Genomic DNA, 17,094 nt, shown 5'->3' with positions numbered 1-17,094 from the left:
ATGAACTTAGGATACAAAGTAACATGTCTGTTCAATTGAGAGTCTTGGATACTGTATGTACAAAATCTTGGTAGAAATCTACATTTTGGTATTAGAAAACTTTCTAATTGACCTTTTATTTTGCAGAGAATTAAGTTTACTTTAATATCCAAAATCTTTGTATTTTTTTTGTCTCAGAGCTTGTTGATAGGCAACCAGGCAAACTAAGCCATCTGCTATCTTTTATTATTTTGGGACATTTTTAGAAAAAATTTTGAATTTCATATGTTCTACAATATATATTCTCAACCTTTAAAATGAAAAAGTATCTGATTTTTAATTTCAGACTAGTGCAGATAAAATTGATACTTAAATTTGTGGCAGAGTAGTTTCCTTTTCTGTTTCTAGTCATGTCTCTCAAATAGAGGATAAGTTGGCCTGTCCAGAAAATAGTCAACAAAAGTTTAATTACATGTTCTAGTTTGATGAAAGTCAGTTGCTTTCTGAGTTCAGTTTGGCTAGACTTATTGAGCATATTTTCTTCAAAAGAGAAGAAGGAGATTAAAAACTTTAAAAGTGAAGGGGCGCCTGGATGATTCAGTTCGTAAGCTTCCGACTCTTGATTTTGTCTCGGGTCATGATCTCATGGTTCGTGGGTTCAAGCCCCACATCAGTCTCTGTGCTGACAGCAAGGAGCCTGCTTGGTATTCTCTCTCTCTTTTCTTCTTTCCCTCCCTGCTCTTCACTTGCTCACTCTCGAAATGTGTAAATAAACTTAAAAAAAATAAAAATAAAGAAGCTATAAGCCACCAGGATGATGTGTGTGTCTCATGTTACAATGGGAGTGTTTTCCATCTTTAAATAGCCTTGGTATATGTTGATTTCAATGGTAAATTTTTCATTTTGATCCTCAAAGAGAAGGAACCACGTGGTTTTTGAAATTTTCTGTGTCAGACCACCACAAACTTAACTGGTTTAGATAATATCTATTTTGCCTTTATTTCTTCTGCATGAACGTTGTAGTATTCACCTGATCTAAATACTAGACTCTAGTCAGTTACAGATTATCTTTACCTTTTCCTTTTTTCATCCACGTATCAGTTGAGATTTATGAATAAAACCAGCATTTAATTCTCTCTTTGCTATCCATTTGACTACATAGATAACATTCCACTTACTCTGAAAAAACTGAATTACGTTCAGAGAAATGGAAGCTTTCCCAACTTTTCATCTGGTGAAAATTAGACTAGAACAGTTTATTTCAGCATATTTCTGACCTTCTTATTGCTTAATGGGAAAAAATTTCACAGGTTTTTTTTTTTCTTTTTGTGAATAGTTTTCTTCTGATCTTTCTCTTACGATGACAGGAGACCATAGAAATGGGCCCCCTAAGTGTTTTTGCACAAATGATTAAGATTTGTCATAAGTGGAATGAACTAATATTTTCAACGTTTTAGAGTTTTCTACATGAGTATGTTTTCTTTTGGGGAAAAATCCAGTAGTCCAATGTAATATTAATTAGCTTATTCAGCTCATTAAGCTGTTCAAGTTGGGTTTTTGATTTTTTTTGTAATTATATGGAAAGTATGCAGAAAGGTCATTCAGCTTTTTGAATGACCAAGTGCCATTACCCCGAAGTCCAATAAAGCCTAGCACATGACAGTTAAGATTCATGGAATCTACAAATGCCTTATCAGATCCAGTACTCTCTTGCCAGTTATAGGCCCAGTGGTCATTTAGTATAAGTAATAGCCATCTGATGTCCTCCCTCACTTGCCTTGTTTCCCAAAATATATATTTAGTTTTTATATTTAATTCTTTGTTTTTTTAATGTTTATTTATTTTTGAGAAAGAGACAGAGCACAAGCAGGGGAGGAGCAGAGAGAGAGGGAGACACAGAATCCAAAGCAGGCCTCAGGCTCCAAGCTGTTAGCACAGAGCCCAATGTGGGGCTTGAATCCATGAGCTGTGAGATCATGACCTGAGCCAAAGTCGGGTGCTTACCACCCAGGCACTCCCTATATTTAATGATGCTTAATGGAATAGAAGCTTTTCCTACTATCTGTAACAAGGGTCCTTAACCTGGCGTCCCCCGGATAGAAGCCACAGATAAGCCTTTAAGGGGAACCTACTAAAATGACATGAACAATTTAGTGTTCAACTTGGTGTGCATATATATGCTTGAGGAATGGATCCATGGCTTTCATCACATTCTTAAAGCTCTGGGATGTAGCAAAATTCTGAACTGATTAGAGACTTGGCCAGACACTGAGGATCCAATTTAAATCCAGTTTAAATTTAACACCAAATTTCTTGGGACCCTTGAGTCTGTCTTCTCACATGCTTTCAAATAATACTAAATCTACCTGTTTTTATCCCCTGTAAGGATTCTAAGCTGTCATCACTAGTTATTAAATAGTGAGATTTGAATATTTGGTTTGAATTTAGAGGAAGAGAGTTTGTTTAGAGGGATTCTTTTTTGTTGGGTTTTTACCATTTTAACTCAGTAAGGCCTTGGTATAATCACTGCCACATTTATACAAAGTAAAAAATTACTTGACCATGAAAACATGCAGTGGAATTGAGCTCTCCAGCACATGTAGGTACTTTGAAATTTAACCCAAAAGTACAGTTTTGATAATTTGGCTATTCTAGTTACATGTTTCAACTCCTCGAGATTGTATGGTTTGTGGCACGTCAGCATGGTTTTGCAGCATTCTGCAAGTTCTGTTTAGCTTACGATAGTACCCACATATTAACATTAGTGTAAATGTGTTAGTGTTTTTGATCAGTTAATTTGAATTTCTAAGAAATATTGTGATAATTTAGCCCTGTCCCAGTTTTCATCAGGATTTGAAATTCTTTAATTCATAAACGGAAACTTGCGATGTTTGTTTTAAAACTAAGAGTAGTATTTTTTAATTACATGAACTCAGTTAAGATTATTCTATTAAATGGAAGTATTTTCTTCTAACTCTTTTTCTGTGTAGTTAGACTATAGTGAAGAAACCCATTTAAAAATTTCATCTTGGGGGCCACCTGGGTGGTTCAGTCAGTTGAGCATCCAACTCTTGATTTGGGCTCAGGTCATGATCCTAGGGTTGTGGGATCAAGGCCCTCATCAGGCACTGCACAGAGCGTGAGGCCTGCTTAAGATTCTCTTTCTGCCCCACTCCTTGGCTCTCATGTTCACTCACTTGCTCCCTTTTTCTAAAATAAATAAATAAATAAAAATTTAATCTTGGGATCTAAAGGTTCATGTAATTAACTACAAAATGTCTAAGAATTTAGAAAGAAATGTATAATATTTAATTTAGCAGTATTTGTTAGTGAATCTTAAAACTTAGTAAATTGTTACTAATGTTGTAAAGAGTGAAAGAAAGGTTTTTTGTTGGTTTTATCTTTTTTAATTTTTCAAAGACCTATATGATTTCAAACAGACAGGAGGATGCTTTGTTTTGTTTTAAATGCATTTTTCTTCTTAATATTCTCTCTCCAGGATAACTTCAAACTAATGTGTACTAATGCTATGATTTACAACAAACCCGAGACCATTTATTATAAAGCTGCAAAGAAGCTATTGCACTCAGGGATGAAAATTCTTAGCCAGGTAAAGGAAATTCTTTGTCATAAATAATGACATAAAATCTATATACCTTTGTTTTTTGGTTAGAGTTGATAGAGATCCAGTCCAGTACAGTACTAGTTTTACAGGCAGATTTTATTAAAGTAGGAAATACTAAAGGAAAAAAGTTTTCACATAAAGAAGAAAATTAAAGCAGGAAAGTTCTCATTTGGAATTGATGCAAATAAATACTGGCATTCACTACTAATTATTTATTTAGAGGCTATTGAATTGGTAGTCACCAGATAGATTTATATTTGCTATGAAAGAAACATCACCCTGAATTCCAGGGTAAGATTGATTAGATGAATTATGAGAGCTTTTAGGAGAAAAGCTGTCTACTTCCCTTTGTACAGATGGACCCTGATGCTTTGGTGAGGCACAGGAACTCCTTGCAGTAGAAAGAAATAAAATTTCAATGAGCAGTAACTTGCTGGTTACCACCTCCCCACAGGAGCACTGTCCCTTGAAAGACCACAACTGCTACATAATAAGGTGGTCAAGGTGGGAGGAACATGTGCACATGCACAGACACTTACTTCATCATCAAGCTTCATGAGAGCACATAAACATGACCGTGTGTTCAAAACAGGTTAGTGGCAGAAAATGACACGGGCTGCCTCAGAGCTACAGTTTGAGGAAAGGCCTTAGGGTAAATTGAGGTGATTGCTGTGCACCTGCTGGGAGAAAAGGAGAGCTCACGAGATAAGTCGTGTTCTTTGAGGTTTTACTCAGCTCTGAGTAGGGTGGGAAACTAACAAATGATCCTGGCACCTTACCATGGCAGGAAGTTGGAGTTCTTTGAACTTGTGGACCTGAGGCAAGGCATTAACCACGCTGGGCCTCCAGTGTTCTCGTGTGTGGAGAAGAAGGTTTCAAGAGTGATCTCCCAAGATGATTGCTAGCATTAGGGTGCCAACTCCATAAGAGCTAGAATTAGGAGGAGACTACGAGAAAGGAGAGCAAGACAGGAGAGGGATTTTGCGAAGAAGGAAACGAGTGGGTGTAAGACAGGAAGAATGAGAAGGAAATCAGAATCAAGAGCTTGGGCCCAGACTCAGGAGAGTTATAGGATAGTAGGAATGAGTCATGTGTAGCCGCACATGGCTTTCCAGTTGTTGTAGTGATCATCTGTATCACACTTTTACGTTGAAAGAATTGTCGTGGTGTGCAGATATCTGAGTGTCTGTGTGCTTGGCTCTAAAAGATTTCTTGGATCCGTTTAACTGGGGAAAGAAAATCATTTGGATTGACAATTATTCTTGCGCAGACAGCATCAGTTCCTACCCTTTCCTAAAGACTTAAGACCCTGTAATGTAAGCCAGTTACACATCTTTGGCAAAATCTGTTTACCCCTCTTTGCAGGAAGGTTCAGAATCCAGAATGAAGCCATATTCCAGATTTAAAAATCTGCAAATGCTCGTTACTGCACTTGAAGTAAAAGTGCATCCTGCAAGTGCAGTCGTTAGTCACTCCAAAACTGGATATTGAAGTTTTAGGAGAAAGTTGAATTTGCAGTATTCCAAGTAAATTTATCAACTTTCATTTCCCATTTTTTTCTTTTCTTCAGATAATGTAGTTAATATAACATGCAAAAGATTCCACGGTCTCTTGAATTTTCCTGGGGATGGGATGGCTGGAAGCACAGAAAATAAACATTCTTCTCCACTTTCCCTTTTCTCTCTCTGTTGTCTTCCTTTTTTCGGATCTCTTCCTGTTGAGGAGCCCTACCCATCCTGTGTTATAGTTTCCTGTTGACTGTCCTCTCCACCCTAAGTGGGAGGGATCCTTACAACAGTGATTTTTAAACGTTTAAATTTAGACCTGAGTTAACTCTTGTAACAGCAGCGCTCCCAAGAGAGCCCAGTACACCCTTCTATGATTGATGTCTTTTAAAAGATCATTGGTTTTGAATGTTCAGTGTAAAGATTGTGCAGTCATTTATCATTTTTTTTCACTTACACACAAATAGTGACTATTAGTAGACCTTTTTACTTATTTATTTTTTAGTAGTAGACATTTTTATAAAGGACATGTGTAGAATAATTTGTTTGCTCTCCTAGATAAATACTAGCATGCTGCGTGCTAGTACAAACAAAATAATAGAATCAAGGTTCAGGGCCTGGCTGTGCCTTCGAGATGCTGAGTGACCTCAGGAGGCAGTGTTACCTTTCTCGGCCTAGTACTTCACTCCTAGAATCATACCTGACATGTGGGAAAGCACCAAGGGTTAGCTGTCATTAATGGCAAAGAATCAAGCCCTTTTAGTCATTTAATATTGTTAAAGTGATAAGTAGTATGCTGATTGGGAGACATCTTAATTATTTTTAAAAAAGACTACTTTCAAAGGAAAATTAAATTCAACTTTTTTCCAGTGATTTGTGTTGAAATTTAGGAAATTTCTCTAATTCTTTTAATTCTGTGCATGTTCTGGGTTTTTTTTAATTGTTTTTAATGTTTATTTATTTTTGACAGAGAGTGAGAGACAGAGCATGAGCGGGGGAAGGGCAGAGGGAGAGGGAGACACAGAATCCAAAGCAGGCTCCAGGCTCTGAGCGGTCAGCACAGAGCCTGATGCGGGGCTCGAACTCACAGACCGCGAGATCATGACCTGAGCCGAAGTCAGATTCTCAACTGACTGAGCCACCCAGGTGCCCCTGTGCATGTTATGTTTTTTAAAATTCCAAAATGTTTTTGATGTAGGTTCTCCTCTTTATAAAATCCAAGAATGGAAATAAAAAGATAAGTGAGAGCTTCATGATCTGAACACTTAACAGTGCGCCAGACTCTGATTTAGATACTAGAGAGAGATGGGTGAGAAATTACCTAAATGATATACACAAGGGAAAACACAAACAGCCAATAAAAAGTTACAGAGACAATCATACTAATATTTTTTTAAGTATGTATTAAAACAGACATATTTTTAAAACTCAAACTGGCAAATTATTTTAAATACTGTTAAATTTGGTAAGGATTCAGAGAAATTGTCAATCACTGACGTGTATATATAATGTATACACTAACATGTAATATAATGTATATTAATAAAACTATTCTGGAAAGCAGTTTGGCAGTAAATATCAAAAGCCTTATACTCATTCTTGTTGACCTAGTGTTTTCACTTCTAGGAATTTTTTTTTTAAGTATACTTACATACAGTATCACATCTAGGCATTTATCCTAAAGAGATCTTCTTGGAGAGATTTATTTACAGTGATGTTCATGAGACTTCTATTTGTAATAGTGGAAACTTGGAGATAATCTAAATGTCTGATAGCGGGATATTAGTAAGACCATGGTACCTAAGATAAAGTAATATATATATATATATATATATATATATATATATATATATATATATATATATAGTTACTGAAAACACTTTAAAGAATACTTAATGATATGGAGGGCACATGCTTGTAATTTCTTAATGAAGAAAATGCATGTTACCAAATATTCAGTGTAATGCCAATCTGCTGATATGTGTAATGCTTAGAGAAATACTGGAATAATGATAAATTAACAAGGTTTTTTTTTTTTCTCCTCTACCTAAATCTTTGTCTACAATGAAATATATTACTATAATAGTTTTAAGGTTACTTTAAGATAAAAGTTCAGTAAAGATAGCTAGTCCAGGGACACCTGGGTGGCTCAGTTGGTTAAGCGTCCGACTTCAGCTTAGGTCACAATCTCATGATTCGTGAGTTCAAGCGCCGCGTCGGACTCTGTGCTGATGGCTCAGAACCTAGACCCTGCTTCAGATTCTGTGTCTCCCTCTCTCTCTGCCCCTCTCCCGCTCACACTCTGTGTCTTTCTCTCAAAAATAAACAAACATTTAAAAAAATTTTTAAATAATCCATGTTCTTGAGGCTCTCATATTCTGCACTACTAATATAGCAGAGTGTGATGAGCCAAAGCCCCTTAGGAGACACTAGAGGCCTGGACTTCATCACTGGTTCTTGACCTTAGGTGAGTCATGTAGCATTTCTGGGCTACATTGTTCTTATTCAAATGACCTCTGGTCTTCTCCAGTTCTTAGTTTCTATTATTCTGCAAAAATCCTCCCTGCCGTTGCCATGCAGCCCTAAGGAGACTGCACTCCATATTTTATCCAGGGACAGTGCTCAGTTGGAAGGCAAGAGTAGTCGCTAGAAACAAACGTGCCTCCAGAAACCTCAAGCCCTTAACCACAAAGAAAATTTCACAGCATATCAATGCAGTGGAAAATTAAGTACATGTTTCACAAAATATAAACAAGGCTTCTTTGGTTAGAAGAACATTATGCTTTCTGGGAAAGAAACTACACTAGGAACCTTTCATTCTCCTTGAAGCATGTTGTTTTCACACAGAGTAAAATGCTAGAGTCATCAGTGATTATCCTAGGATACCAGAGTATAAGGGTTCTTAACATGTTCACATCATCTAGCTTTTGAAATACCTGATAATTCTTAAGTTTCACAAGATAAGCCATTCTGTGAAATCTAAAATTTTAACGTGCTATTAAATTAAATTCTGCTTTTTAAATTTAGTACTGCAAAGAATACTTACTAGTATTTATTCATACTTTCTCTGAACGTTTTGATGATGTAGTCAGGTTGCAAAGCACTCTCTTATGTTGGAAATTAAAGATCTGAATTGAAGGAATAGACTGTATTTTTCTGGTCCCCAAACATTTCTCTTGTTATAATTATATTTAATTGCTTTTCTTCCCTTTTAAGTATGAACTCACATTGTGAGAAAGAAATGCATTACTTTAAAAATCAATGGCAAACATACAATGAGAATGTTCTTGAATATTTTTAGGAGAGAATTCAGAGCCTGAAGCAAAGCATAGAATTCATGGCAGACTTACAAAAAAGTCGAAAGCAGAAGGATAGAACCGACCAGTCTCAGAGTGGGGAGGACAGCGGCTCCTGGCCAAGAGAAAGGGAAGACTCCGGAGACCCTGAAACCCGAGCCTTCAAGGGTACCAGCAAGGAAAACAAAAAGTAAAGAATCTTCGGGATATTGAAGCTAAGCTGTCTTTTTCAGCCTAGGAAGGGGGAAAAATACTAATTCGGTGCCTGCCTTGGGAAATCCAAGTCCTGGTCTGCCCGTGGTTGGTTGGTTGTGGCATGAAAGTCCATTTTGGTGATGTGATACCCTCCTCTTCTCATAAAGGCACTATATGGAATCGTTTAAACACAGTTCAGAAAAATGGTTCTGAATGTATATTCTTATGAAAGTAGTTTTAAAATCAAGAAGTTATCTTTAGGGACTGATTGTCAGTGAACTTATTTAAATAGAACTCTAAGAAAAAATTTGTATTCGTTACCTCATTCCATAGACAGTAATTCAGCTTACCTGTAGTTAAAGCCATTCCTAAGCAGATGGGCTGTTGCTGAGGTGCGTGCTGTCCACCAGACATCGCCTGGCGGGACCAGTACCTCCCAGCAGTAGCCGGCGTGGCCGGACGCAGGTGCGTGCACCCGCTCTCACCTCTCGCCAGCGGCCCTCATGCCTCGCACCTCACCGTCCTCTCTGGAAGAGGGTTCTAGGGAGCGGCTTGGGATTTCTGCGGTTGCAGTGCAGAGAAAGTAAACTTGTGACATATTTTTGTTCTGTTTTTAAGATTTGTACAATTTAAATGTATTTCATTTTAAGTTTTAAAAATCAGGCTTTGAAAAGAAAATTCCATGTCTCTCCGCTTTCAAAATATGTTTGAGGTAGAATCCATTTGTGTGATGACTGTATTGAGAAAAATGTTTAAGACAAATAGCACCAGATACCGAAAGGAGGGAAGTAACCAGGGTGTCGGGTTTGCTTTACTTCGAGTGTGGCACAGGCCCTCGGCAGGCCCCTAGGGAACAAAGCCATAGTTGGTGATTGTAGTGCCATTGTCACCCTTTGAGTTGTACCCCTATTTGGAACTCATTTTAATGTTTTCACCTTATTTTTTTTTTTTTTACTTAGTATTAATGTGTGTTTTCAGGAAAGACAAAGATATGCTTGAAGATAAATCTAAGAGCAGTAACTTAGAAAGAGAGCAGGAGCAGATTGACCGCATTGTTAAGGAATCTGGAGGAAAGCTAACCAGGCGGCTTGTTAACAGTCAGGTGATTGGACTTTTCCTTTCTTTTCACTACCTTCTGACTGGTCGTCTGAGACATGCAGTTTTCACATTGCTTGTGCACTTGTAGCCCGTGTCTGCCATAGAGTTGTTCAGTACAGTACTCCGAGGAGGCAGATTTAATAACGTATTTATAAAGGACATGATTAACCTTTTTCTCTATTATTGGCTTTTAGTGAAGTTAATGTGTTCTAAACTTGGCAAATGAGCATTTATACTCTGGTCTCTTGAATTCATTGTTTACCACATTGCTCTTAAAACCGAATAGATTAATACATAACTTCCAGCAGGTCACTTCCCTTCCCTGGTCTCCAGTATCCTCCTTTTTTTAACGGAGGGGACAAAACAGAGTGGCCTGAAGGCCCCACATAGCTCTTTAAAATTCTCATGTTTCCTTAACCTTCATTTCTGCAGCCCTGCTAATGCACCTATGTATATGGAGCCAGGTGGGAAAGTTAATATCTAAGTGTAATGGTAGCAACTTACTATATTGGTTTGATTAAATTTAGGGCATTGTAGTGTGATATATATACATATATATGTATGTGTACATGCATATGAACGTGGTACATATAAAACTGTTGAGGACATTTGGATACTTTGGGTCATTGCAGTGTGAATTTGAAAGGAGAAAACCAGATGGAACGACAACATTGGGGCTTCTGCATCCTGTGGATCCCATTGTAGGAGGTGAGTTCACAGATCACACTGTGCATGAACTTGCTGGTTCGCAGGCAGTAACCTGGGTGACGTTTTAAACCAGCAGGCCTAGTACTGTGAAATCCAACCGTATTGTCAGCCATAAAGAACTTGGCTAGGCATCATGTATTTCATGCTAATAGCATGAATAGCTTTACTTCATCTTTAAGTAGATTCTATATATACATCAAGTTTTCTTTAAACTACAAAGTCCCAGGGCACCTGGGTGGCTCAGTTGGTTAAGAATCCAACTTCGGCTCAGGTCATGATCTCACAGTTCAGGAGTTCAAGCCCCATATCGGGCTCTGTGCTGACCGCTCAGAGCCTGGAGCCTGCTTCAGGTTCTGTGACTCCCCCTCTCTCTGCCCTTCCCCCAGCTCGTACTCTGTCTCTCTCAGGGGGAAAAAAAAAAGTCTGGAATTTCAATGTATTTAATACAGAATATCAGACCCACAATTAAAGCCAAAATTTTACAGTTTCTAACTCTGGCTCAAAGAGATTATGGTATGTATGCTCAGTTATTTCTGGAGGTATCTCAGAACCTTCTTATAAAACATCTGACTGACTTTTTAAATTTCAGTGACTAGAACGAATATGTATGCCATACAGTACCATATAGGAATAATAAAATCCTGCTGACGTGATGGCTTTCACTGTAGTTGGTAGAAAGTTTGTAAAGGTTGGGAAGCATTGCTTTAGAACCTCCGTCATGTTTTTTATTTCCCTCAGGTATTTTAATGGTAGTAGTATAGGGAATAATTTTAAAATTTGATAGAAGAATTTTTTGTCATTCACCTGAGAGGAAAAATCCTATATTGTGATATGCAAATGTGAGCATGCTATTTTATAAATCCCCATTTTCCCCACCGCCATTATGAGAGAGATCACTGGGGATACAAAAATGAATGACGCTCCAGTTAACAGTCTCCAGTATTTACCTCTTGCTGCAGGCAAGGCCTGTCTTGGGTGCCGGAGGTGGAGCTGGGTGTACAGCAGGGAACAGAACAGAGATGAGTCCCTCCCCTTTTGTCTGTGGGGTGCGGGACGGAGGAGCCAATGAGAATAATCGCGTGAAGAAGAGCAGCTGTGACGGGACACAGGTGGGGGTCAGAGAAGGCTTCCTTATTCCTTAGCAAGGTGACGTTTAGGTTGGTCCCAAAAAGTGAGTAAGGAGTGCGGGGATAGGACGTAAGAGACTTTGAAGCAGTGGGAAGAGCCGGATGCATTTGAGGACTACAGACGGGAGCCTGTTCGTGTCTTTCAGCGTTTCCCTCCACTCTTGAGGTGCTGACGGAGTCCCTTCACGTAGAAGAAAAGTGCTGTCTGCAAAGCAAAACTCACTTTTTGCTTTTATGTGAACTTTTCGTTTCATGTGAAATGTACATGGTATTGAGTCAAAGTGCCACGAGATCGGGAACGTTGTTCTTTCTAGTGTAGCTGTGTGAAAATTTGGTAATTAAGAGGATAAGGATGCAATTAATGATTTAGGTGACACCTTAAGATCTGCCCCTTTCTTCATGTCCGGGGTCTGTGTCTGCCCTTGCTCTGCTTCCTTGCATTTGCAGCTCCTGGAGTCGGTGTGGCCCAGGCTGCCCCGGCTCCTCACGTTTCGGCAGCTCCCTGAGAGGCCTGAGCACTGGTCTAAGGTGGAAGCTCTGCCCCTGCTCACTTCCAGGTTCTTCTTCCAAATTCCAGACTGCTCGCCAAGAGGGAGAGAAGATCCAATTTAGGTGTTCAGAGTTTCTCGCAAGTGCTTTCATTCCCTCACGCTGATCACCTGTGGCATAGCCTCTGTTCAAGGGTGGTCGCGGTGCAAAGACCAGGACTCTTCACTAGAGATCGTGTCTTCTCCTCATACCAACCGTCCTTCCCAGTTCTGCTTATATCAGAGTCCATCCAGTTACAGGGGTCTGCTCCTGGTTTACAGAGCACATCTTTAAGGACCGTTCCTCACTGCATTGAAAGTATGCCTCAGAGATCCTAATTCTTCTCCTGAATGTACCATGAGTTCTTGTCTTTAGTTGGGTGTTGTCCCCTAGTCTTTTACTAACCTTTTCTACTCGTTTACTTTCATCACAGGTTTCAACTTTTAAATCCTTAATTTTTGTTTTTAAGTGAACTGCAACATGATTATAAAGTATTCCAGGAAGCAGGAGAGGGTAATGAAAAGGACCAGGTTTGGGGCCTGGCCACATTCCTACCTTGCTAAGCTGCGATTTTCTTACGTGAATAAAGCCTCCTGGACAGAGTCCCATGGATGGCACGAAGCAGCGTGCGTGCAGACACCCTGCAGATCACCCATCGGCTCCTTACCACGTGCACCTCCCACACCGAGCCCGGTCTTCTGTTTCAGAACCAGGCTACTGCCCTGTGAGACTGGGAATGACAACCGGAAGGCTTCAGTCTGGAGTGAATACTTTGCAGGGGTTCAAGGAGGACAAAAGGAACAAAGTCACTCCGGGTAAGGTTTTTTCCTCAAGCAGTTAGCGGGGGGAAAGTGTAATTACCACTTACTGCTTTATTACTAACTCTTTTGGTGGCATTTTTGCAGTATGAATCAACTCTTTTATTAACTTCGGAAGAAACTGAAAAATCAGTTACTAGTATTCAAAATGACTTTTGTTCTTTCTTTCCTCGGGGGAGAAGTCACTTGAGTTGTGACTTCATGAGGATCCAGGAGGGGGAAATACCTACCTTCTATTTGTTATGCCAGTCATTGAAGTAGTAAAATTAGAAGGGAATAATCTTTAATAAAATAAAAATCAGTTTGACACAGAAGTTAAAGAGCAGTATTGCAGTACTTAATTTCTGTCAACAGTGTTATACTTGAATTACGGACCCTACAGTTCTTATGCTCCACATTACGACTCCACGTTTGCAAATATCAGCAAGGACGACTCTGATCTAATCTATTCAACCTATGGGGAAGAGTCTGATCTTCCAAGTGATTTCAGGTGAGTCACCAGTTCATCAGTCTGCCGAGTGCCATGTTGTTCTAAAATCCTAATAAACGTGTGTATATACAAGGGGTGTGGTCCAAACTGGAAGTATAACTTTTGAGACCCCGTGTATGTGTTAGTCCTGAGGTGAGTAAGGTCACCTTAGGGAGGAAGTGAAGGGCAGGAACAAGTCCAGGACTGAATGCTGAAGCCTCTGTCATTGAGAAAGTCTTCTTTTTCTTTGACGGTTTCCCCAGGAGCATTTCATTTCACTGTGTTCTTGATCTTGTTTGCTTCTCTCATGACGGTAAAGTTAGCACTGGTAAGGCTGTAAGTATGCTATCGTACCTAGACAGAAATTTTTACACAGTGGCGTATAAATTTAAGTCGTGTCTGGTGGAAACCGTTGGCTGGGATGGGAAGATGAAGCCGACAGGTGATTCATATGGAAGCGACTTTCCCAACATTCTCTCTTTCAGCATCCATGAGTTTTTGGCCACATGCCAGGATTATCCATACGTGATGGCAGATAGTTTACTGGATGTTTTAACAAAAGGAGGCCATTCTAGAACCCTTCAAGAGTTGGAGACGGTAAGAAGGCTGCTAAAGAACCGGGTAATTTATTATTGGCTTTCAGCATTAGTCACTGAGTGTTATGAAACCATAGGAGTCACCAGGGTGACAGCTGGGCTGCCTTCCCCTGAAAGACAGCCCGGCCTGGGTGTGGACCGCGGGTGGAGGACAATGAACGGAAACGAGTAAGCCAGCTACCAGGGTCTGTGAGGGCCAGAAGACTGTCGTTATCTCCCGATCTTGGGAACATAAGAATCAGGATGGGGCTGACTGCTCAGAAGTCAGCTGGTGCCATGTACCCTAACAGAACAGGGGGTCTCGCTCACTGGATTGAAACCGAGTTGACTTACAATGCTAGCGAATGTCCTTTTCTTTCTTATGTGGTAAGAACACAGTGGTGGGGCCCCAAGGAACAAAATAAGAAACTTCCTCTTTGCTGTCACTAACACTTGTAGACTGTCTCTAGTTCAGTTGGACGTAGTTGATAATCTGGCAGGCCCACAGCTCAGAGACTAGAACCAGACAGTGTTCCTCCTGGTGCAGAGGAGAGTCAAGCTCCACACCGTCCTTGTCACCATACTTAGAAGAACCTTACGTCTCTCAGGGTCCTAGCTGTTTCCAGTGGCTGTGGCTACTGTCGCCTTGTCCTCTGCCCTCACTGCACATGTGGCTGCTGGTCCCTGGGTGACTGTCAGCAGCGCTGAGTCGGCACCTCTGGCTCACTGAGAACAGCTGTACAGTCTTAGTGCTCGATCTGCTTTCTTCGCATGACCTAAAAACACGCACCTTCACATCAACTCAAAAATATTTTTCCTCTAGCCTTCCCATCAGTTAACCTGAATTAATTAGTAGTATTCAACTACAATTGAGTATCTTTCATTTGGTTGATAGGGCAAAAGATTTCAAATGTGAAATTTCTCTGTCCACTGATCCAGCAGATCTTCTCAGAATAGATCTTAGAAAAATTTAAAAAGTTATATATAAGGATGTGTTGTTTATAATTTTTAAAAATTGGGAATTGGTTTTAAAAAATCATAATAAAGCTTTTTTTTTTTATTTTTTTTTAATGTTTGTTTATTTTTGAGAGAGAGAGAGGCAGAATGAGCAGGGGAGGGGCAGAGAGCGAGAGGGAGACACAGAATCTGAAGCAGGCTCCAGGCTCTGAGCTGTCAGCACAGAGCCAGACACAGGGCTCGAACCCACAAATAGTGAGATATGACCTGAGCCGAAGTTGGACACTCAACTGAGTCACCCAGACAACTTTTTAAAAAATAACATCATTATTTTTAACTTTTTAAAATTTTTTAAACTTTTAAAACTTTTTAAAAGATAACATCGTTCCTAATGTCTGTGCATGATACCTTTGTCTGTTGTTAATATGTGCGTGATCTCTGAAGGCTGGTATTATAGGAAGCTTTCACATTCTCCATAGCATTTGAATATTTTACAGTAATCTTCTGCTACCCGAGACTATTGCTCTGTTAATGCAAAATAGTCCCTAGAGTGCCTCCTATTTTCTCCTTGTCATAGACTTACCGGTTGTTGAAAACCGACTCCATTTACTAGGTACTTCTGTGCTATTTACCAAATACTTTCATACCTTCTTGCTCAGGCACAGAAAGATTAGTCTTGAAGTTACCAGTAATAGGTACTCTTGACTCACAAATACTCTCAAAATGCTACTTATTGTGTCTATTTCATTTTTGGTTTAAAATAAATTCCAGGGGCGCCCGTGTGGCTCAGTCAGTTAAGTATGTGACTCATGATAACGTCTCAAGCCATGATCTCACGGTCAAGAGATCGAGCCCTGCATCAGGCTCCTCACTGAGCATGGAGCCTGCTTGGGATTCTATCTCTCTGTCCCTCCCCAGCTCCCTCTCATGCGTGCTCTTTCTCTCGCTCTCAAAATAAATAAAAAATTAAGTTCCAGTAATCCAGGGGCACCTGGGTAGCTCAGTCTGTTAAGCGTCCGACTTCATCTCAGGTCACGATCTCATGGTTCATGAGTTTGAGCGCCAGGTCGGGCTCTGTGCTGACAGCTCGGAACCTGGAGCTGCTTCAGACTCTGCCGCTCCCCACTCACACTCCATCTCTCTCTCAAAAATAAACATTAAAAAAATTTTTTTTTCAATGAATAATTTCCAGTAATCCATATTCTTATTTCTTGCCTCGAAACTCTTAATATTTTTTGATTTTCCTTGATATTTACCTTTTTAATATATCTTTTAATGAAAATTGGTTTTCTTTGTCCTTACAGCCATCACCTGAAGATGAAGGCCAGACCAGGACCCTTGACACAGCAAAAGAAATGGAGGTGATTATATTCGTCATTAAAAATATTTAAATGGAGGATAAACTCAAAGGCCTAAATGATAATGCTTTATTTTAAAAGAAAATTATTTATTATCTCCTTAGGTAAAAGAACTCTTTTTGCCTGTGGGGAGCGTAGTAGTAGCCAGTGCGATGCACAAGCATGTACACAAGGGAGCCCAAACTAGTTACCGCACCGTGGAAATGTACACGTTGTAGGAACACAGATCAGAAACCAGCTGCTCTGGATGGCCAGGGAGATCCTCACAGAGGGGATGCCAGGTGGACGGGGTCTAGCAGGATGGCCAGGCAGTGTCCCAGCAAGCAGCGCCTGGCATCTGAAGTGGGCAGAGATGCCGAAGTGGGACAAACGGATCTGAGAGGACGGGGCACGTGTGCAGAGAGCGTGGAAAGTGTGTGACCCGGGGGTGTCGGGCAGAGGAGGAAAGGTGGGGAGGCTGCACGAATGAGGGTCTAGTGACAGAGGGCCATACGTGCAGTCCGAGACGCTGAGAGTCCACCCTTGAAGACAGGAAGCTCTAAGAACATGGGGAGGGGAGAGAGGCTGGAGGAGAGGACCGGTGAGAAGCTGTGGGGCTTGACAGCCATATGCTGATGAGTGTGGCAACTTGGAAGACAATAAAGATCTACAGTAAAGAGAAATACAGTAGAACTAAAGTCGACAGGACCTGGTGCGTGAGGTACATCATAGCATCGTGAGCGCCCATCCAGGGTGGGAACAGGAGCTCCCCTCAGTGGGAGAGCAGCTGCCTTCAGTTCCCCACGCGGCGGCGACTCGAGACGTGGCTGCAGGGGAGGCCTAGGACTCCCGGGTCTGGCGGCAGGCGTGCGGATCT

The 17,094-nt window shown here is 40.4% G+C and overlaps 1 protein-coding gene across 4 annotated transcripts in view; it reads left to right on the top strand.

Annotated features, from left to right (window-relative positions):
* The window catches only part of BRD7 (bromodomain containing 7), a 37,252-nt gene that overhangs the window by 16,419 nt on the left and 3,739 nt on the right, over nt 1-17,094 (top strand). For 2 of the 4 annotated variants that reach the window (XM_042918365.1, XM_042918364.1), the window contains exons 6-13: nt 3,479-3,589; nt 8,411-8,595; nt 9,579-9,702; nt 10,331-10,406; nt 12,769-12,876; nt 13,234-13,369; nt 13,834-13,969; nt 16,185-16,241. In XM_042918365.1, the coding sequence (XP_042774299.1) occupies nt 3,479-3,589; nt 8,411-8,595; nt 9,579-9,702; nt 10,331-10,406; nt 12,769-12,876; nt 13,234-13,369; nt 13,834-13,969; nt 16,185-16,241 (933 nt within the window). The remainder of the gene's footprint in view (nt 1-3,478; nt 3,590-8,410; nt 8,596-9,578; nt 9,703-10,330; nt 10,407-12,768; nt 12,877-13,233; nt 13,370-13,833; nt 13,970-16,184; nt 16,242-17,094) is intronic. The other 2 variants (XM_042918366.1, XM_042918367.1) reach the window with 1 other exon arrangement.

This window comes from Panthera leo, chromosome E2 (assembly GCF_018350215.1).
Source record: "Panthera leo isolate Ple1 chromosome E2, P.leo_Ple1_pat1.1, whole genome shotgun sequence".
In the NCBI taxonomy this organism is placed as follows: domain Eukaryota; kingdom Metazoa; phylum Chordata; class Mammalia; order Carnivora; family Felidae; genus Panthera; species Panthera leo.
The sequence above is the reverse complement of the archived record's forward strand: the minus strand, read 5'-3'. Positions and strand labels throughout refer to the sequence as shown.